Source organism: Nuphar pumila, chromosome 14 (assembly GCF_984573655.1).
Source record: "Nuphar pumila chromosome 14, dmNupPumi1.hap1.1, whole genome shotgun sequence".
Taxonomy (NCBI): Eukaryota; Viridiplantae; Streptophyta; class Magnoliopsida; order Nymphaeales; family Nymphaeaceae; genus Nuphar; species Nuphar pumila.
The window spans coordinates 9844698-9868213 of NC_143262.1; the positions used below are offsets into that span (position 1 = coordinate 9844698).

Consider the following 23516-nt stretch of genomic DNA (forward strand, 5'->3'; position numbering starts at 1 on the left):
CTGTTCTTCCTCCTAAAACAGGAGAGGACATGACATACTGGACACCTTAAAAAAAAATAATACTTGGGATGGTCGGGCTGTGGACCATTGTTGGAGCGGTCATCCAGAAACTGGTTCGGCCAAAGTCAAGACTCAACAAGAAGGCATAGTCTAACAGAAGAACACTTTTGAGCGAGTTGAGATCCGTAGCTATCTGACACTAGCTACTCACAGCTAAATAACGCAGGCCCCACGTGAAATGCTGTCATGTGATTGGCTGTGTCAAATAGCCATGGCACTTAGCCGCTCTTTGGAACCCTGCTCATCTTCAGCTGACCTATGCCTTGCTATGAAACCTATCCAGCTATCCAGCTAAGTATCCGTCAAGCTGAAGCATCTGAATAGCTAAGATCAATCTACATCCAGGTGAAAATGTAGATCAATCTTAGCTGTTGATTTGTCCGTTAGGATTAAATGTAAGATAAAACTCATCCTATATCAAATGATAGGATCCCTACTCTCTTTTTATGCCAAATTTGTAATAGATGGCTACCCATGTGGTAAGCTGGGTCCTGTGTCAAGCTGAAGGCCCAGAATCGATTCCCTCTGATGGGGCGGCTGTTGTTCTGGTAGGGGTCCGCTGTCCTTTCGTTTAAGGCCGAGTGGGGAGGCGGAGAAGAGGAAAACACCGAAGTCTGAAGGAATTGACAGCGTGTTCGCCCGTCGTGCTCGGCGCGCGCTCCCTCTATCTGCTCCGCCTCCGCGTCGCCCTTCTCTCTCCTACAAATACGTGAAGAAATGAAGCAGCAGGATGATCTCGTTTTCCTCCGTATTCTCCAGATTTCCGAGATCCCATTTTCCTTGATTCTTCTTTTAGAGAGAGAGAGAAGTGGAGGTGTGTGTGAATAATGGCGACGGTGTCCGCACTGGCGAAGTACAAGCTGGTGTTTCTTGGGGATCAGTCGGTGGGGAAGACGAGTATCATCACCAGATTCATGTACGATAAGTTCGACAACACCTACCAGGTAATCCCTGCAAGCTTCTTTTTCTGTTTGATTTTGGGTGGTTGGGGAGATCAGATTGTAATCTTGGTTTCTCTGGATTGATTTGGGGGCCTCTTGAGATTGTTTCCGGATCGGAATCGCCGGAATTCATTGAGAATTTGAGGGTCTTTGTATGATTTAGTGAAACGGGAATCGAGTATCCTGAATTGATACGATATGTAGAGGTGTAGCTCGGAGATTCAACGGAATGGGTTACAATTCTGATTCAGATTGCGTAGAATTTCTCCTTTTATTCTGCGGGAAAGAGTGAATTATGAGGATCTTTTTTTTCTTTTTCTCTTAATTAAATGGTTAATTCTACTTGTGGGTATAATTTATTGCAAAGTGGTGGGTGTTGGACATTTTGGGTTATGGGTCCAACCCACAGTATGACCCGGTTTGACACCCTCTTTGTGGCTGAATAATGAAGATAGTGGGTGGGAGTTACGTGAATGTGAAGAGACCACATTCAAGTAACTGCCCAATTCCTCCATTATATAAAGGGCTTAGGGGTTACGAAGTTGATGAGTATTCGTAACACATCCCTGCCCAAATTCAATTTTGCATTCAGGCTTAAGCAGAATAGGGTCCTGCTCACCGTCGACATAAGGCCTGGGCTCATTGTGGGCGTCGACCGGCTGAGGAGAACGCCGAACCTCCTACACGATCAATGGCGAATCCAGATACGCTCCCTGTCATCTTGTTTTCACAGTGTATCGCTCAACATTGGGTTATGGGCCCACTGCTACCACGCATTCCCGCTGCGTGTGGCTGTGTAGGCCATTTCGGCGATTTGGCGTCGGTGGAGTCGCCGTGGGGCGACAACCACCGATTAGCAGCAGACTGTCGCCATGGGGCGACAGTCTTCACCGGCAAATGTCACCGTAAAGGGCGACATTATATTCCCGGTTCAGGCAAACCTAAAAATAAAAAAAAATGAGCGTTTTATACCTGTGGCCGTTGGGCTGCAGGGAGGATTTGCTGTCGTCGGGATCATCGTCGGAGCCGTCACCTGTAATCCCCTGCACCGTCGGGTTGCAGGGTGGTCGGCATATGCCGGAGGTGTTGCCGGGGTTGAACGCCGGATGCCCGGCGTCTGGGGCCTCAAAACCCCCCTTTTCACTGCCCGGAGTTCCTTCAGGCCGCCATGGAGTTGCCGTCGCCGGGGCGTATGCAGTCGTTTCCAGCAAGTAGCCGGTGCCGGCAATAGCTTGCCACCGTCGGTTGCCTTCAGTCGCCGATGGTTTTGCTGGCGCCGCTAGGATGTTGCCGGCGGATTTTAGGGCATCCGGAAATGGCAGCCACCATCGTCGCCGTGGGGTGACGTCTTCTGACGGGTGGTGGTCGCCGGACTGGCGTCACCGTGGGGTGACGCAGGTCGCCGGCAGCTGCGCCGGTCGCTGTTACGGCGACGTGAGTCGTCGTGGAACCGAAAAGGGTGAAAACCCCCTTTTTCGGTTTTCCTAAAACTGAAACAGAAACCATCGGGTTTCTGTTTAGGTTTTAAAAGAGGACCGTATTGGGTCCGACGAGGAGACCCGATCCAAACCCTTTTGGGTGGATCGGGTCTGCTCTTTTACTTTTTGGATCTGACCCGGACCCATAAAGGTACCGGGTCTGGGTCTGATCCGGAAAGGATCGGGTCTTTCTATTGGATCGGGTTTGACCCGGGTCCATTTTGGATCGGGTCTGATTTTGGATCGGGTCTGATCCGGGACCATTAAGGATCGGGTCATACCCGGGTCCGGTTTGGACCGGGTCGAACCCGGGATCCAGTTTGGACCGGGTCGAACCCAGATCCATTAAGAACCGGGTCTTACCCAGTTCTGTTATGGATCGGGTCCGACCCAGGTCAGTTTTGGACCGGGTCTAACCCGGGTTTTAGTTCGGGCCGAGTCTGACCCGTATTAAGTATGGGTCGGGTCAGACCCGGATCCCATTTAAAACTGGGTTGGATCCATAAAAACAGGATCCAAACACTATTGAGACTAAATCGGATCAGGAACCTGATCTGACCCCTTCTGAAACCGGTTCGGAGCCGTTTTTGACCGGTTCTTTCCAGTTTTTCACCAGTTCCGAGATGTTGAGACCCTGTTTTCATAAATATAAAGAAATACAGGGATTTTGGCATACGGTTATAGGGTTTTATGAACTTTTGTTCATATTAAGTATCGATTTATAAGGTTCAGAACCGGTTCAGACCCTTATATGACCGGTTCGGGGCAGTTTCAGACCGATTCAAAGTGTTTTTAGACCGGTTCCTACATGAGGACCCTGAGTTTTACCCACATGAGCATGCTTTTGTTATTTTTCATGCTTTATAAAGTATTTATTTTGAATAATGCATGACTTATGCTTAATTTATGTATTTAGCGTTGGTTAAGTTATGCATGATAATTTTAAGCATGAATTGTAACTAAATTTATGAAAATTAGTTTATGCATATTTGTTGAAGTATGAACTGATATTAAATAATAAATATACGTGCATTAAAATGTGTGCATGGGCGTGCTCCATAATACGAATAAGTTTTTTCGGTAAAAGATTTTGATTAACTGATTCATGTAATCACCAAAGTGGTCTGAGTCGTGTTAATTAAGGATTCTTTGGACCGTATTAAGATTCGTAATTATGATTGTGTGTGAATTTATGAAACATCGATTCTACCCAAAGGTAGGTCGTTGTGTTCCAAATTTACACAGGGTGTGATAGTAGATGTGAATTCCAGCCCATGAAGCATGTTCGTACCCAAAGGTACAGTGCTGAATTGCCTCTGGATTCATGATCTACTAGTTTCACCAACTGAAGTCAATTCCTTGAAAATTGAAGAGACAGAGCAATTATGAGTATTGTCGTTTTCACCAAAGTGAAACGATAATGGCTCAACTATGCTTGTCTCAGAAAAGGTGAAAATAAAGGGTCTCACTTTTACCTTTTCAACACGAGTCTCGTTTGAGCAATAATAGTAATGTCTTTCCATTTTTTGTTCCTTGATTTATCATGTTCCTTCCATATCGACGGTTCAAGTAGTATCCCTATCTTAGACGGATCAAATTTTTCTGATTGGAAAGAAATCTTGTTATTCACTTTGGGCTATATGGATTTAGATCTGGCCCTTAGAATTGACGAACCTCCCGCTCTTACAGAGCAGAGTACAGCCGATCAGAAGGCTGCCTCTGAGAAGTGGGAGCGCTCGAACAAACTTAGCTTGTTGCTTTTGCAATCTCGGGTGGCTAAGAACATTCGAGGCGCAATTCCTCATTGTAGGACTGTGAAGGAATTTCTGGGAGCCATTGAGGCTCAATTCGTTACTTCTAATAAGGCAAGGGCCAGTACTCTCATGTCCAAATTAGTGTCTATGAAATATGCTGGTGACAGTCACATTCGACAGCACATTTTGGAAATGAGGAATATTGCGACTCAACTGAATGACATGAAGTTCGCCATCTCTGACTCCTTTTTAGTCCATCTGATCTTAACCTCGTTACCTACTGAGTATGGACCCTTTAAAATCTCCTACAACACACATAATGATGAGTGGTCTTTTAATGACCTCTTGAGTAAGTGTGTTGAGGAAGATGAGAGATTGAAGGGTGAGAGGGTGCCAAGTGCACATATGGCCTCTCATAAGGATAAACAGAGGTTGAGGCCAAAGAAAAGCTCCTTCAAAAAGAAGAATCAGAAGAGAGCCACTGGGGAGAGTTCAAACTCTCAGGCGAAAGCCAAATCCCAGTTTGGTGGCCCTTCTATAAAGTGTTTCTTCTGCAAAAAGAAGGGGCATAAGAAGGTGGACTGTTTGAAGTTCAAGAAATGACTCGAAAATAAAGGTAATAAGTCGTTCGTTTCTCATGAGTGCAATCTAATTCATGTTCCATTGCATAGTTGGTGGATTGATTCTGGTGCCACGGTGCACATTGCCAACTCTTTACAGGCATTTCTGAACAAAAGGGAACCAACAGAGCATGAAAGAAGCATCTTCTCAGGAAATAAGATGCGTTCGCATGTCAAGAGCGTTGGGACCTGCAGAATTGTGTTGGAGTCGGGATTCATGTTGGATTTGGTCGATACATTTTATGTTCCATCTGATAGTCGGAACCTAATTTCAATTTCAAGACTTGACAAGTTTGGTTTTGCTTTTAAATTTGAAAAATCTGAACTTATTATTATGAAAAATTCAATGAATATAGGTTCTGCATATATGTGTGATGGTTTGTATCGATTAAGAACCAAACTCCAAATTCTGGAATCTCACTCTATTGAGAATACAATGATTGACAATAAACATGGTCTAAAGGATGATCAATCCTATTTGCTTTGACATCGAAGATTAGGACATATCTCGAAAGAGAGAGTCCAAAGACTCGTGAAAGAGGGAATCCTTGGATCTCTTGATTTTACGAATATAGAGCCATGTGTTGACTGCATAAAGGCTAAGCAGTCTAACACATATAAGAAAGATGTCAAACGCAGCAATGGAAAGTTAGAAATAGTGCATACGGATGTCTGCGACCCTTTTTCACCGTGTTATACGGGTGAAAAGTATTTTGTCACCTTTATAGACGATTACTCACGGTATATGTATCTCTACTTATTATCTGAAAAATCTGAAGTCTTTCAAGTTTTTAAGGACTTCAAGAAAGAAGTAGAAAAACAAACCGGTGAAGTTATTAAGGTTGTTAGGTCAGATAGAGGTGGCGAATATTATGGTCGTTTTACTGAGATGGGACAAAAGGAAGGTCCATTAGCGCGGTTTCTAAAAGAGGAAGGCATTGTACCTCAGTATACCATGCCTGGTAGTGCTTACCAGAATGGTGTAGCTGAAAGAAGAAACCGTACGCTTAAAGAAATAGTTCGAGCGATGTTGAATCACTCAAACCTTCCTTTGACCTTGTGGGGTGAAGCTCTTAGGACTGCAGTGTATATTCTGAATAAGGTTCCTACGAAGGCTGTTCAAAAGACTCCTTACGAGTTATGGACAGGTAGAAAACCTTCTTTGTCATATATGCACATATGGGGATGTCCAGCAGAAGCTAAATTGTATAACCCACATATAAAAACTTTTGATCTTAGGACAACTAGTGGTTTCTTCATTGGTTATCCAGAAAGATCGAAAGGCTTTAGGTTTTATTGTCCATCTCATATACCACAGATAGTGGAAACAGATAAAGCAAGATTTCTTGAAAATGGTTCTGTTGGGATAGATGCATCTCAAAATATTGATTTTGAGGAAATGCAGGATTCAGGTTTTACACATGTTGAGGATAATGACCAAATTTTCTCTATCATTGTTCCTTCGAGTAATGTAAGAGAAAGTCCTGTCAATGGACATCAATCCCAACTAGATCCGGTTGTTGATGAGGATATACAACAACAACAGGATACAGAGGCTCATTTTGAACCACCTGTATGGAGGTCCACCAGAATTAGGAAATCTGCTATCCATCCGGACTATGTGGTGTATTTATAAGAGTCAAATGATTTCATAGACATTGATGAAGATCCCTTCACATTTGCAGAAGCCATTGAAAGTGAAAGATCAACACATTGGATCAATGCCATGAAAGAAGAGCTTGACTCTATGGCAAAGAACCAAATATGTGATCTTGTACCTCGACCTGATGGAATTAGACCTGTTGGTTGTAAATGGGTTTATAAAACCAAAACAGACTCTAAAGGTCATGTGGAGAGGTACAAGGCTAGGCTTGTCGCAAAAAGTTTCACACAAATAGAGGGCATTGATTATAATGAGACTTTTTCTCCTGTCTCAACTAAAGAATCATTGAGAATAATCATGACCCTCGTAGCTCATTTTGATTTAGAGCTGCATCAGATGGATGTGAAAACCGCCTTCTTGAATGGGGATCTGGATGAGGAGGTATACATGCAACAACCTCCTGGTTTCAGTATAGATGACTCGAATAACTTAGTTTGCAAATTGAATAAGTCAATTTATGGACTTAAACAGGCCTCCCGCCAGTGGTATAAGAAGTTCAATCAGGTAATAATGAACTTTGGATTCACTGAAAACATTGTTGATCAGTGTATTTACATTAAGACTAGTGGGAGTAAGTTCATAATTTTGGTTTTATATGTTGACGATATTCTTCTTGCAACTAATGATTTGAGTCTTTTACATGAAACAAAATACTTTCTTTCCTCTCATTTCAATATGAAAGACATGAGTGAAGCCACTTATGTCCTTGGAATCGAGATCCGTCGTAACAGAACTAAGGGTGTCCTTGGCCTATCTCAGAAATCCTATATCCTTAAGGTTCTTAAAAGATATGGGATGGAGAATTGTTCTCCCAGTTCGGCACCTATAGTGAAAGGGGATAAATTGAGCTTGAAGGACTGTCCTCAGGATGATATTGCGAAGGCTCAGATGGATGTTGTCCCATATGCTTCAGCAGTTGAGATTTTACAGTACACGCAGACTTGCACTCGACCTGATATAACATTTGCTGTGAGAATGCTTGGTAGATATCAGTCAAATCCAGGCATTGCGCACTGGAAGACAACAAAGAAGGTCATGCGCTATTTACAAGGAACGAAAGACTATATGTTGACCTACAGGAAAGCGAATCACCTAGAGGTCGTTGGATACTCTGATGCGGACTTAGGAGGGTGTATTGACAGTAGAAAATCCACTACTAGATACATTTTCCTTCTAGCGGGTGGTGCTGTCTCATGGAGAAGCGGAAATCAGTCTACCACTGCTGCTCATACCATGGAGGCAGAATTTATTGCTCTATACGAGACTACGTCACAGGCCATTTGGATAAGGAACTTCATTATGGGTCTTGGTATAGTGGACTCTATTGAGAGACCACTAAAGATCTTTTGTGATAATGAAGCAGCTGTGTCATTTTCAAATAACAACAAGAGCTCAACATCGTGTCGACACATGGAGTTAAAATATTTTGTTGTTAAAGAAAAGACTGAGAATCATCTGGTATGTATTGATACAATTGGGACGAAGGAAATGACTGCGGATCCCCTTACTAAAGAGCTAGCACCGGGATTGTATTCTCAACATGTAAAGGGGATGGGTCTTTTTGATTCCTTCTGATGTATGACAATACATTATGTAATCACATTTGTGTTTATGTTTTGATTCTCTAAGGTTTTGAGTTATTGCTGATTTTGCATAAAGAATCTCTCATATGGGTTAGAGAGAATAACAGAATAACAATATTAAAGGATCAATAGAATAGATGAGAGACCAACCTATTCATAAAGGTAATTTCTTTACATGCCTAAGCACTGAAGGTGAATTGTAGTGTAGTATAAGGAAATATGACATTTCATAAAGGGGTGTTCATATCCTTGACTCATACGATTCATCCTTGTGATAAAGGGTGGCATGTGAACCCACATAAAGAATTAAATCGAGATAACGGTATACACCTCGATTTAGTACACTTTTGGTGTCAATGGGTCAAGTGGGAGAATGTTGGACATTTTGGGTTACGGGTCCAACCCACAGTCTGACCCGGTTTAACACCCTCTTAGTGGGTCACGTAAGTGGCTGAATAATGGAGATAGTGGGTGGGAGTTACGTGAATGTGGAGAGACCACATTCACGTAACTGCCCAATTCCTCCATTATATAAAGGGCTTAGGGGTTACGAAGTTGATGAGTATTCGTAACACATCCCTGCCCAAATTCAATTCTGCTTAAGCAGAATAGGGTCCTACTCACCGTCGACATAAGGCCTGGGCTCATTGTGGGGGTCGACCGGCTGAGGAGAACGCCGAACCTCCTACACGATCAATGGCGAATCCAGGTACGCTCCCTGTCATCTTGTTTTCACAGGGTATCGCCCAATAGTGGGATCTACAGATTAACGTTTAAGTATCTGTTAATTGAGTTGGTTCTTGATCCGAGATGTTGGTATGGAATGAATTTTCTTCTTTGGATGATTTTTTAGTATTTTTACTGATGTGATTTCACAGGGTGTTGTTTGAAACGGAGTTTTACTGCCCTTGATTTTGTGAAATCATCATTGCTGTATCATTTAGGCTTAATTGTTTCTTGAAAATTGAAATGAAGTACATTGGTCTCCTTTTTGTTGAGTTTAAGTGAATGACATGGTGAAACTAATTCAGCATAGGTTGTTGAATTGATCGATCTACAAGCTTAAGAACAGCAGAGGGGTAGATTATGAAATTATATATGCATAAACAGGATATACTGCCAGTAGAAGATTCAGACAGTTTTTTTTCTTATTAACAGGGTGACCCAGGGGTGTAGAATGAGAGTTAGATGCTATTCTTGTATGAAACTCATCTCATGTTTTGGTGCATCATAAATGGTGTAACGTGATCATGTTCAGACATGCACATATGTGTTGTAGAGTTAGATGCTATACTACTGTTGGCCCATATTGAATACCTGCAGTGGATTCACAGGCAGAGAGAAAGATAGATAGAGAGAGGATGAGGGGATCGATGGTTTGCTTCAAGTGGGGGTTCTACTTTGTTGTTACAATAGTGTCTCTAGAAGAGACCCCTGAGCCCTTATAAATTACCTTATAAATTACCACCCTTTGTGTTGCCATCTGACCAAAAAATGTAGGGGAGTTACTACAAATTGTGGATAACTTACCCCACTCTCTAATAACCACCCCACTATCACTGCACTCCAAGGGTCCGCTACTTTGGTGGTTATTGGATTCCACAGTGAGACTCAATAGTTATATTCGGATCCAACATCTCCTACTTGGCATAGGGACAAACAAACATATTATATCACAATTGGTACAATATAATTTATGGCAAAACATGCATCAAGTGACCTTGCACAATTCCAAAGAGTATATCAATATCTAATTATGATGTTTTCTTTACAATGTTATGAGTTATTTCTCACATAGACATATGGTTTTTTTCTATCATCATATGAATCATGATTCTTTTTCACATATAATATGGGTTTAACCAGGGTTACCGGAAGCGCCTAGCTAAAAGGGGAAGCGCGCTTCCCCAGAGCGCGCTTCGGAAGCGCGAAACGTCGCGCTTCCGAAGCGTGGGGGGAAGCGTCCCCCTTTTTTGGGAAGCGCATTTCCCTTTAATGGGGGACGTGTTTCCCTTTAATGGGGGACACACTTCCCTTTAATGGGAAGCGCGCTTCCCATCACGCTTCCCCCTCGCTTCCTCCTCGCTTCCCCCTCGCTTCCTCTGTTTTTTTCAAAAAAATTTTTTATTTTTTATTTTTATTTTTTTCGCTTCCGAGACACTTCCTAAGTCTCTTCCGAGACGCTTCCTAGGTCGCTTCCGAGACACTTCCCGAATCGGTCCTAAGTGATTCCACGCTTCCCGCTTCCTAAAATTTTGAAAGTGCCTCGCTTCCCGCTTCCCGTATCGCTTCCCGCTCCCGCTTCTTCAACTGGCAACCATGGGTTTAACCATGACATCATGAGGTTTTACGTACACTAGCTGGACTTTTCCTTCATGATATATCTTTTTCATGAGGCTATCTACATAATAGGTTGATTTTCTATCATGATCATTTCATGCACTCATTTCACATAATTATATGAGCTTCACATCATGTCAAAAATTTAAATCATAACTCTTAATGTGCAATACCACGTGCAAAATTTATTTTCATTTTCACCTCTACCGGATCCCGTCTATGGTTCATGAGCAAACCATGGTAAATATATTTTGCACATTTGACATCATGAAAGTCATTTTCTTAGATAGTCACGGGGTTCATATTACTCTTCTATAACCATGTCATAGGACATCATCATATCCTAATAACCTTGCACAAATTCTCATGCACACTAGTAGAGTACTATGAATTTTTATAATTACATGGATTCATAAAATAGGAAAAACGGGAAACCGCATTGCGCAAAACAAGCACAAACCCACAACAAAAACACTTTTTTATATATTTTTTTAAATTAAATTTGCACGAGGTTTGTAGAAAACCAACTCCCCCCCCCCTTTTTTTTTTAATCCTCTCATTAGGTTGTGTCTGTGCAAAATAACAACATGATCTGTTTCAGAAACTATAAATCCCTTCCTTTATTTATTTATTTATTTTATTGTTATTGTTTGATCATATTCATTTACATGTGATTCTGTATGTCTATGGCAAAACTGCATGTTAGATTCATATGATCCACGTACATGTGATTTAGGCATGCTATGAAAACAAAAACTTGATTTTTTTTTATGAAACTGTGCACTGTATAGATGTGTGTCTATTTATATATATGCATCTAAACATGTCAATGATGCATGCATTTGATCTTTCATACAGTCATAATATCATATCTTCTATGTCACACGGACTCGGCTAGGGAGGCACCGCACCCGAGTCGACACGCCCCGACACGGGTGCGGCTTCGAACACGGCCCGGACTCGGTTAACGCCGAGTCGGACTTGGTCAACTTTGACCGAGTCCAAAAACATTCATTTTTAGGGCAAAAAACAAAAAATTATATATATATATATATATATATATATATATTAAAAAATATATAACCAGACTGTGCAACTGCACAGTCATTGCATTGCACAATTTGTGCAACTGTTATACAGATGTGCACACTTGAAGTCTCCTAATGGGTTATGTTAGTCTACAGTTAACGTATCCAGCATTCCCCTAATGGGCTATAACCGACTTATTATATATATATATATAGCCAAGTCTCCGTGTCCAAAATTTTTGAAATTGCGCCGCACCCGCACCCATGTGACATAGCATATCATTTATGAATCTAAACATGTCAATGATGCATGCATTTGATCTTTCATAGTCATAATATCATGTCATTTATGTGTGACATGCTTGTGCGCCTTAACCATGTATGCCTTATGTGTCATTCTTGTTTCACATGCATCATGTATGTGCATCTGAACCTGAACATATGCTTGATGATGTATGTGCTCAAGTTTTCATGCATCCAATACATGAAGTATACATATGTATCATGCTGTGAAACGTGAGAGACGTGTGCAGAAAAGTCTCTGCACATCAAGTGTTTGCTTAAATGCCTCATAGAGGCTGCAAACACAAATGATAAAAAAATACATGTATTTTGTGATTTGGGTGTTCAACAAAACGTGGCTATGATACCATTGATGGCCCAGTAAGATAGATGAAAATAAGATTGTAGAACTAAAGAGAACGAGACAGAGAGAGTGTGATGAATAGGGAGCTTGCTTCAGGAGGGCTAAAGGTATATACATTGGACCTTTGGTAGAACACTGGGTTGCCTAGAGCCCAAAATAACTTACTCTATCACCATGCCCCACTATCCAATAACCATCCCTACTTTAACTGCACATAAAGAGTCCACTAACTAAGTGGTTCAGTGGATTCTCTGGTGAGACCCATATGGACATACTTAGTCCAATACCCAGATCCATACTTAGGATCCAATACCTGAATCCAATACATGCCCTTTTCCCTCTTAGGGGGTGTCTGTGTGTCATGAAAAAGGTACCCCCTTGAGGCCTACATGTATGTGGCCATCTTAATCTGAAGAACCCTGGAAAGGCCTCCCCCCCATTTGTTTCCTTGCTCAACCCCCATTTACCGCGGGAACAAAGTCCCCGCTCTTGTTATGTCATTGGAAGTTGGAGGTAGTTTAGGCAATGCCCCTGTAGTAATTTGAGTGGGTTGGCCATCACAATCTCTCTCTCTCTCTCTATTTATATATTTGGTGCATGGTGATTACCATTTTTTTTACTGGAAGCTGTTCTCAGCTTCTTTTATTTTCTTTTAAGTTGATCACCTACATATGCTCCTACTGCTGCTAATCTCGTCTTTTTTGTACTGGATGGCAGGCTACCATTGGAATTGATTTTTTGTCGAAGACAATGTACCTAGAAGACAGAAGAGTTAGTCTACAGCTTTGGTAGGTATTTGGCATATATACTGATGTTCATTAATTCCTAGGCTTGGTAATTTACCTGCTTATGTGGAGCCAATTTATTGTTAAAACATATGCTACTGTCTGCTTATGGTATTAGTTGCTACATTACCAGCGAGGAACAATTTAAAGAGATCACAGAAATGAACTTACTGTTACCTAGCTAATACATTCATTTGGACAGGGATACTGCTGGCCAGGAAAGATTTAGAAGTCTCATTCCCAGTTACATACGGGACTCTTCTGTGGCAGTTATAGCATATGATGTGGCAAGTAAGCATCTTTGGTGGTGGATACACATTTGTTAGTCTTCTTGCCTTCGTGCATTGCCACCTACACATTAAAATGTTGTTTGCCTCCAATTATGGAGGCTTGGTATTTGTCATTTATTATACTTTGCTTTTTGTGTTTAAAGCACCATAGTGACTTTTTCGCCTGTTATTTTATCCATCACAGATCGTCAAGTGACAAGGGAATCGCATTGACGATTTGAAGTTTGATCTCCATTTGAACGCTTACTTACGCGTCATATATTTAATATAAGCAGAAGCCTGTGCCTTATACAATGGCTGCGTAAAGAAAATACATATATTTAGTGTCCAGAATGTGTAACTGAACGAAATATTCTACATATATATTTGCAAAAAGCAGAAGTCTTGGCGTCATTCAACGCGATGGCGTAAGTAAATGCATAATCGAAAGTGCATTAGTCAAAAATTGCAGAAAGCAGTAAACCTTGGCATCATACGACGCGAGGACGAATCGAGAAGAGGTAATGATTTTCTTGTAGAACACCCTAAAAGTTTTCAGCTTGGATCATGTGATGTGCTATCCATTCACAGTATGGCATCACCACTGTCCATGACCAAAATGTCCTCTGAGTGGTGAAGTTAAAATGACTATGGCATGGCCATTTGGACCCATTGTGAAATTTGAATCATTTGGATGAGTTGATTACTTGATTGATTAGTACAACAAGGGTTTACCTCCAAGCTGTCTGTTTCACTTGCTACCTTTCATCCACAGGCTTGGTTCAACTTTAGGGACCTTTTATTTCTGATGTTTATATTTTCATATTTAAAATTTTTGAGCACCAGAAGGAAATATCTACATGGAATTGAACCAGGATTGGAATGTGAAAAAATAGTGATTGTTGAAGCAGTTTTTCAGTCAAGTCATGTTTGTGAAGACTATTGAAGAAATCAACTTCTATAGCATCTTCATTTTGGTCTCTCTCTCTCTCTCTATTTTAAATCATCAATGGTTGATGAGATCTTTGTTCATGAAAAACTTTACCCAACATTCTAGTCATCTGAATCAATCTTGATATTAACTATTGGTTTTCTTCTTGCCATTTGGACTTCTTGTCTTTTTCTTTTCTTGTTAGACAAAACTATGATTTTGTTGTTCAATTTTCTAGTCAATGAGTTAACTGTTAAATATTCTTTCTTCATGTATTTCTTGTTTGCTTGGCCATAGACCAAATAAATTTGTACAAGTTTTATGTGTACCCCGTACCATGCTTGAGATTTCTTCATTTGCAATGCATGCTTATTTTGAAACATGTTTCCTTGAAAACCAAAGTTGCAAATAGTTTCAACATCAAGGAGTCGAATTTGGTTTAATGGTAGTCATTATCTTTCATCTGAATGTGAAAACCTTAGGAAATTTTCTTCTGAATGTAACAGGCAAATTTCAATCGAGGAAGGAGATAAAAAATCTCGTGATTTGGGAGTCATGTTCATAGAAACCAGTGCAAAAGCTGGTTTCAATATCAAGGTGCACATTGTTTGTCTTCATTTTGTGTTCTTTTAATAGGTAGACATTTTGATGCTTTCCTTTTTACAATATTGTCTAAACGATAAATGTCAAAAAAACAATTTTAGCCACTATTTCAGAAGATTGCTGCTGCATTGCCGGGCATGGAGACACTGTCTTCAAGGAAGCAAGAAGACATGGTTGATGTGAATCTGAAGCCATCTGTAAATGCTTCTCAAACCGAGCAGCAAGCTGGTGGCTGTTCTTGCTGATTTGCCATCAAATAGATAAGTTTTGAGGTCTGCATGGAGACATCCTAATTAATTGAAGGTGCCCAGAGATCATGAGGATTCTGATGGCTGGAAATGGGAAATGGGATTGTAGCTTCGTCACTTGACAATAAGATCTCTAGGGCTCTGCTCCATAGCATTGATTTGTACTAAAGACAATGTTAACTATTCTTTCTGAGTTTTCTTTTTGGAATTTGCAAGATCCCTTGCTTATTCCTTTCCTGTTTTGGGTTACTTCTATTGGAAAGTGAGGCTTATTGAAATTTTTGTAAGATTTCAGCTGTATCAGATTGTTCTATATCTATGCATAATTCGCATATTTCATTCAGTTTTCATGAAGGTATTCACCAGGGGTGGCTGGGACATAACCACCAAGATATATTTGATCATTTTGTGGTATGTACAGGAAGCAGACTGAGACCCTGGATTTGACATGACTTCTGAGTGCAACTGAAAAATCATCTATAGTTCTCAGTGTGCACCAAAATCTCCACGATGTTGAAAAATTGAATACTTTTATTTTAGCTGTCAATCCTGAAGATTCATGCAAAATGTTAATAGCAATAACAAAAATTATAACAGTAATATTAGTATCGAATAGTTTAACAAAAAGCAGCCCAACTTATCTGCCCCAGCATTCTCTAGTTTCATGGTTTTTATATGATACTTTTCCCATATCGCGTGACCACCAGATCACTGTTCATTCTTATTTTTGGATAGACCGCAAATATGGCATCATTATTATTACATGGTGCTATAAAACGAAACACATCTAAAACTTGTGAATGTAAATAATTCAACAGCAACTCAAACAGGAACATATGTTATAACCGCTATTCGAAATTCTTCACGAATTTGTGTATTCCTCTCTCCTAATTAGAAAGCATACCATAAGCATTTTAATGGAGACACGAATGTGCATTCGAATGCAAAGATTTGAATCTTGGATTTGAGATATGAGCACCAGAGATGCATGGATTTGCTAACCACGCTGCAGATATGCTTTTTACCTTGGAAATCAATAATCTGGATTTGCTAACCGCCCTATCTGAAATGAAGCTCTTAGGTCACATTTGACGGCACATATTGTGGATGAACTTCTGTAGAAGTCAGTTCTGGAGATGACATAGTTTAGAAGTTCATCTGCAGGATAAAGAAGTTATTTGGAAACTGTAACTTGAAAGGACTTTTAAACATAAATGGTGTGTTTGGCGCATTAGTCGAAGAAGTGATTCTAAACACTGTTTTTGTAGAAAAAGACCAATTTACCCTCAGCCTTGGGGGAAAACCATAGAGAGAGAGGGTGGGTCGATTTGCAAAAAAAAAACAGACTATGCTTTGGGGGATAACCATGGAGAGCGAGAGAGAGTGGGTCGATTTGCAAAAAAAAAAAAAAAACAGATGGAGGTTTAGGGGAAAGCAGAGAGAGAGTGGGTCGATTTGTAAAAATAAATAAATGGAGGTTTGGGGGAAAAGCAGAGAGAGAATGAACAAATGGTACCAGAGAGAATACCTGAGCGACGTCAGACGAATGGAGCTTCAGCGATGGTGAATCGCAGTCGAGAGAGAGGGAGAGCGTCTTGCACTAGCGGAGAAGACGAAGAAAACCCTAACGTTTTGTTTATATAGACGGCAGGTTGTAATTTAGTCGGTATTGCAAGGGTGTCGGTGTCCACGTTGCAACGTACAAGTCTGCTCGCTCCTTCCCCGCTCCATCCCAACCATGAAGAACGGCTCCTTTCCATGAGAAGGTGCTTTTTTTTTTTCCTTCTTATTTTAATAATTTAATCATGAGTCTCCAGATGGAAAGGAGCCTTAAAGTTAGCCATTCAAACACCTTCCCCCCATTTGGAATATACTTAGGAGCCACACTTGAAAGGCCTTCCAGGCCTTAAAAAGGGGCGCCAAACGCTGCCTTAGTTACAAGTGCAGGTATACAAAAACAGAATCTCCACACTACCTATAAATTGTTTTGCAGATCGCAAGAAGGCTCTCTAAAGAAGATTAGAAAAGCTCGATAGTTTTTTCTGTGAACACCACTTACCAATAGCACCCCTTGAATTCACAAGAGGTTCCAGACACTCCTCAAGTTAAAAACGTACACCTTACTTGAAGGAGATTTGATTCAAGAGCCCACCGGTCTTTGACCAAGCACAAAGCTAAGCAGCGGGTATAGACATCCTATAGTGAGTGCAGTATTCCCACACTTGTAGCCTACCCTCTTAAAAGGCACATAATTTCACACACTCTCTCTCTCTCTCTCTTTTCTTAGCTTCTTTCTCTCTCTGTTTGATAGCATAAATTTTAATTTAAAAACTATCCAATGCAACAAATGTTCCCAATGTGATAATTTGGTAATACTTGTAACAGGTACTCAGGTTTATCATTTATGTGGATATTTCAAAGTTATATACAAATAATCAACTCCTAACAGATACAATCACTAACCCAACAGCGCAAGAGATACATCAGCATCCACCACTAGCTGGTTCAATTGAACTCAAAAGATTATTGCTCCTTAGCTGCATACAGTGCTCCTCAGCATCTACTTGAGCACAAATAATTACGACAGCAAGCCCATTATAGTGAGCTTCTTGCATAATATTGACAGCATTATCCAGCGTCATCCCGGGAATAACCTTCATAAGCACTTGCACTACATACTCCCTCTTACTATAGTTGTCGTTATGTAACAATACACGATATGGGGGTGCAATTTTCCTCGACTTCCTGAAATAGAGAAATCACTAGGAGTAAGTAGCCAAGCAAACAAGAAGGGAAAACCAATACAGCCACCATGGATCACACACGCACACGCATTCAGCATGCACACATGAATGCAAAGTCACAGAGACATGCACGCACTCATGAACTTAATAATTTACAACTGAACCAAAACACCCTTTATAGTTTGAACTCAATAGGACAAAAACACCTTACATAGAAAAAATATAAAGTTTAATACTCCTCTTTCCCCATGATGAATGGTTCTGAACCATAGATGCTAGGAGGGAAGCAAAAAGAGAAGTAACATGGGGAATGTAAGCAAGAGGAATGATTTACAGCATCCATGCGAAGCAGAAAGCCCATCAGCTCGTAGTAATTTAGCAATCACATAAATGTGGACAAAAAGCTTTTCCTTTCCTTTCTCTTTCTTTTTTTTTCCCCTTCCAGAAACAAGCTAGGACCTATGTCACAAGGGTACCTCACTTAGCATGCATGTCCCATGTCGATATGAAAGGACACTCAAACACTTCATAGATATAATACAAAACTTCATAGACACAGTCAAACCAGTTTCATGCACAGCCAACATTGTGTCATTAACTTTATCTATTCTTTTTATGATTATTTCATATCCACTCGAGTTCTTTTTCTTTTAAAATTTGTCATCAATTACATTACATTTCAATTTAGTTTCATTATTTGTTGTTCCTAATTATAGTGTTTTAGAAGTGTTATTTCACACACACACACATCTATATGTCTCCAGCTGTGTCCCTGTGTCCTAATTTTTGAAAATGATCATATAGTACCAAGCGTATCCGCATCATATCCCGCTCCCCCATTCATATCCATGTATCAGGCTAGTACAGCAAAAAGCTATTGATTGAAAAACTAATTTTGCAACAGACAACTAGCTAGCAGGATTGAGAAATTACTCACTATTAGTTAAACTAGTAATCTAAGGAGAAATTGTTGTAAAGATTTTTTCATGTTCTTTATGATGAAATTAGGTCCTTCATGAGCTAAGGATTTAACTATTTGAAATCACTAAAACATTGTGCTTCTGCCCTGATTGAGTTTGCAGCAGCAGAAGCTATTTCCTTCTTCATGTTTCTTAGTATCATTAAATAGCTCCACCATTTCTCATAAATATAAGGAAAAGAAAAATTATAGGAAAACAAAAAATTTAGATTTTCCCAAGTCTTGGAATTATATGGAAATAATCGTGTTGATGAAAATATCATGATATAACAAAGTATTTGGTAATAGATTCCAACCATCATTTATGATATCATTTCCCCAACTGCTAGGAGATCAGCATCATAAACCACTTTTGAGAGGAGAAAACAAGAACTGGAATTATGAAATGAGCCAGCACTCGATTCATAAATGGAAACAAGGAAACAAAACAAAGATAACAAAAAAGCAAACAGTGAAGTAACAATATTGCTTTCTGCAAATGGAACAAGTAAAGCAACTTCATCAGTGTAAAAGGCAAGGCACTTGGCAGTTTCCTGAAAAGTGCACATCAGCACAAGATAGCATCTGTACCGTAAGTCAAACTCGGATTCACGCCCAGGGGTGGTCTTTTCTATCGTTGGCCTTTCCAGCAGCCCACCTCCTTTACCTGGTCCTGTGGCTGATACTATCACAAAAGTGCCCCGACTTGGAGATGTTCCTCTAAAAGAAGGCAGCTTATCCCCTACATTAAGAGCATATAATCAAATAAAGCCCAATTAGTAATGTCTAAAAAGAAAGATCATAAACATTATACTCCCAAAAATTTCAATTACCAGAGTTTCCATTAGTGGCTTTTGACAAATCGAAACTACAGACAAATGATAAATTTGAAGTAGCTGAAAAAACAAAAGCAGCTTTTGGGCTTCCCTTCTATGAGATACAGAAGACTTGGCTTTTAATACAGTAGAATGGAGTTCACATTGTGTTTACAGGTAAAAAACCATCCATGACAGCAAGGCTAGAAAAGGAGCTTGTTTGGCAAGGAAACATAGCATAGATTTATGAATAGAGAAGGCTGTGCACCATTAACTCCCAATCAAAGCAGTAAATCACTTGACTAAGTTGAGGCAGACAGGAAAACATAAATTTCTGGAAACATCGTAAAGAAAGAAAAGTTTTATCCACTGGAGGTCAATGCCAAAGTACTCTTAGCAATGGAAAACACCTGGAAGTTTTCTGAAAATGCAAAATGTTCAGATAAAAGATGAGTTGAGGTGCAATGATCAGTGTTACCACCATTCCAAGTATAATCACTTGACCAATTTGTGTTTAGTGCTTCAATTATCTAATTATGACATCATTTTCATTCATTTTGCTAGGCAAGATGAACCATGATGCACATAAAAATAATGTATTTTACTAGAGGCTTCCCAAATTTGGTGAACAAGTTGCCAATTTGCCATACAAACAGTACAAGGACGCATCAATGAAAAGTCATCACCAGTTTATGGGATAAGAAAACTGAGAGCGGCAGACTGGATGTGAAGAATTTTTTAAACCAATGTTGTCAATATCGTTGTCAATTGGCCTGAATCTATGTCACAGAGGTCCAGGTGCATCGATGCGGTACATTAAAAACTTGGGTGCGGGGGAGCGGGGAGGATATATATATTTTAATGGTTTTAAGTTAACACTAATGGAATAAAAACAATTATCATATCAACAATTCATCACGCATAAATTCATGCAATAAATCAAGTTAACAATCTACCATTCATCATAATTCACCGTTTTAGTCCTTAAAACAAAAAAAATAAAATTTCTATTAAAATAAAATTCATAAAAAACTGGCCGAACTTAGAACAGAACCCAGTAGGCCTGGGTTCACTAGAGCCGAACCCAACAAGCTTGGGTTCACCAGAATCAAACCCATCAGGCCTGGGTTCGGTTCTGCTGAACCTAGGTTTGCTGGGTTCGGACCTTGCCCCAACGGGGGAAGGAGGAGGCGGCGGCAGAGGAAGGAAGAGAAGGAAGAAGAAAAAAGACAGGAGGAGAAGGAAGAAGAAGAAAGAGAGGACGACGAGGAGGCAGAGAAGGAAGAAGAAGAAAAAAAGTCCATTTTGGATACATATAACCCTGAGTACGGGTTGACTGCATCCGGTGCGGCAAAACATGAATTTTTCCGCACCTGCGTAGCGTCACGTCAACGCGGGTGTTGCGGGTTCTTTGGCGAGTCCCTGTGACAAAGGCCTGAATAGGCAGATTTGTATCCTATTGGCCCAAAATCGATAGGAAACAAGGCTAATTCGGCTTATTTTTCAAAAAGGATTAAAAGTCATTAAATATTTGTCATCCCGTGGTTGAAAACTGGCCGATTCACATCTATTCAGGTCAGAGTCGGAATTGGCCAATTCCCCAAATCGTTTTGAAAATCAATTCAGGGCCAATACTGATACTGACAACATTGCTTTAAACTTCCATACCATCAGCATTATATAGCATCTACAGAATAATTGGAAAGATGGAAAACCAAACCAATAAAGTGAACTAAGGGCGTGTTTGAGTGCTTGTCCAAGGACAGACAGAACAGTTGTAGAACACACTGTCCAGTCTGTCCTTGACACCTTTTTTATTTAACTTTTTAAAAAGTGTCCCGTCCCCAACATTGGGGGGTGGGGTTTACAGAAAAATCCCCTCCATGGTGTCCTGAGGACGCGCATCCGCAGCGTCCCATGTGAGCAGCGGGATGCTGTTTCAAACGCGCTCTAAAGGACTATGAGTTTTCATGCTGATTCATAATTGGCATCTTAATGCTAACAACTTTCAGACCCCCAACTTAACAGGCCATAAAATTAGACGCCCCAAAAGCAACTCTAATGAGAGATGATTCAAGATGGTCCTAAGACAAGGCTAACCCATCTCCAAAATCATAAGAGGAAAAGAAAGTATCGATGGTTCTCAACCCTCAAACCTACCTCCCAATTTCAAAGAGTAGATCTAAAACCGGTAAACTTAGCACGAAGCTCTATGCTTCCCATGAACTTCTATAAACACATTCCAAACCTAATCTCAACAAGAAACTATCATCAACACCACCATCATCAACATCGTTATCAGGGCGGAAAACCATATTGTAATTCAAAACCACCACCATCATAATAGCCACGTCTTCTCCCATATTACATAGTGCTTGCAATTCCTACACCCGCGTCTAATCCTATCTAACATCAAACACTGAGTTTAACCACAAATCTCTCCTATCCCAAAATATTGTCCTCGTGATTGAAAGCCTTAATTGGTATCCCTTTTACCTACTCCTTCACACTAGAGCCGCTTCAGTTCTCCACATAATATGCCCGAATCACCTTCCACAGATTTCTACGCCAAATAACCCCAAAACCCATCAACAAAAAGAACAAAAAAAAAACTATCTAAACGAGAAAAGTGCAAAAAATTCACCATGGATGTCACAATAGAACAACCCCCAGAAAGAGTAATCGGGAATTTCATAAATATTGGTGGCAAACAAAAAAAGAATAATAAACCAATCTGAAACACACACCATCTTTCGAAATATGAGAGGGAGAGAGAGCTTGGTACCAGATTTCGTGTTGAAGGGTGAGAGGGAGATTCTCCCGCAAATCGCACTCTCCATCCCTCCACTCGTTTTGGCCACCAAAGGTTTATGAGAGGGGCCAAACTTTTGTGTATACGAGAGAGAGAGAGAGAGAGAGATTTCATTATTTTACTGTAAGCAGCCTAACTTATAAATATTTACAGAAAGAAGCACAAGATTATAGTTATTACAACGCTATCCTTATATTTCAAACGCATTGCTTAATCCTAAGCTTATCCAGATTTGTCTTTTGTTGTTTAACAAAGATTATAAGATGACATAAGGTAAGTTTTTTTTTTTGACAGAGAAAGCTGGGGTTAGACATACCCCTATAGTGACAAATATCGCGAGATTTATGAAAATCTGGCAAGAAATTGGGTTAAAGTTTAAAACGACAATTTCTTGAGAGATTTTCATAAATCTCGCGATATTTAAGAAAAAACATAAATACCACGATTTAAATGCGATATTTATGTTTTAAACGGCTATTTATTGTGAAAAAAACCATGTATTTTTATTTTAGAATATTTTTATTAATATTTTCTTATAAAAAACAAATTTTATAATTTTTAATTAATTTTTTTATTACTGAGATTTTGCCAAAAAAAAGTGAGATTTATGAAAAAATTTTAATTTCTAGCAAGTTTTTTAAAAACAAGATTTTGCCAAAAAAAAGGAATGTATGTCACTGTGGCATACCCTACCAATTATACAAACATACCATTGGGATTCGAAGTTGCATTGTTGCAACACAAGGTGACATGTGCTCCTGCCAGACAAGCATAGCCCTAGTTAGTGACATAAGTTTCTTTATAAGACACAACTGCTAAAACCCTAGGGTGTTCTTTGCTACAAGGTCAAAAGTTGGTATACTTTTTGGTAAGGATGGTAGTGGACCGGGGGAAATGAGACCCGCCTGGTTTGGATTGGAGATGGAGGATATGAAATGAAGAATGGAAGGAAGAGGTTAAAATCAAAACTCGTGCAGAGATGGAGGTGGGGATGGACTTGCTTTTGCTCTCGCCCTGCCCTGTCTCGATCCTTGTTAAAAAATTACTATTATGCCTTTATACATATTATAAAATCTTATATATATTTCTAATTCTAACATAAAACCTTTTTTTTTAATCTCTCCTCTCTCATTTCTCTCCTTTTAACGAGTAGTGTGAGCCTTCATTTCTCTTCTCTTTTTTTTTTAATGGTGAAAAGCAGCAGCGGCGAAAGGATCAAAGAAACAAAACCCCGCTCC

The 23516-nt window shown here is 39.9% G+C and overlaps 2 protein-coding genes across 2 annotated transcripts; one reads left to right on the forward strand and one right to left on the reverse strand.

Annotated features, from left to right (window-relative positions):
- Window positions 1-525: 525 nt before the first annotated feature.
- On the forward strand, window positions 526-15292 carry LOC149816311 (ras-related protein RABH1b-like). Its single transcript, XM_089987599.1, has 5 exons — window positions 526-1004; window positions 12831-12901; window positions 13101-13189; window positions 14605-14695; window positions 14803-15292. Exons 1-4 carry the CDS (start codon window positions 888-890, stop codon window positions 14661-14663), a joined length of 336 nt encoding a protein of 111 aa, XP_089843725.1. The 5' UTR covers window positions 526-887; the 3' UTR covers window positions 14664-14695; window positions 14803-15292.
- A 2031-nt stretch (window positions 15293-17323) lies between these two features.
- On the reverse strand, window positions 17324-22318 carry LOC149816312 (ATP-dependent Clp protease adapter protein CLPS1, chloroplastic-like). The gene is made up of 3 exons (XM_089987134.1): window positions 22252-22318; window positions 19243-19393; window positions 17324-17694 (listed from the first exon to the last, which is right to left on the reverse strand). Exons 1-3 carry the CDS (start codon window positions 22304-22306, stop codon window positions 17433-17435), a joined length of 468 nt encoding a protein of 155 aa, XP_089843260.1. The 5' UTR covers window positions 22307-22318; the 3' UTR covers window positions 17324-17432.
- Window positions 22319-23516: the final 1198 nt, after the last annotated feature.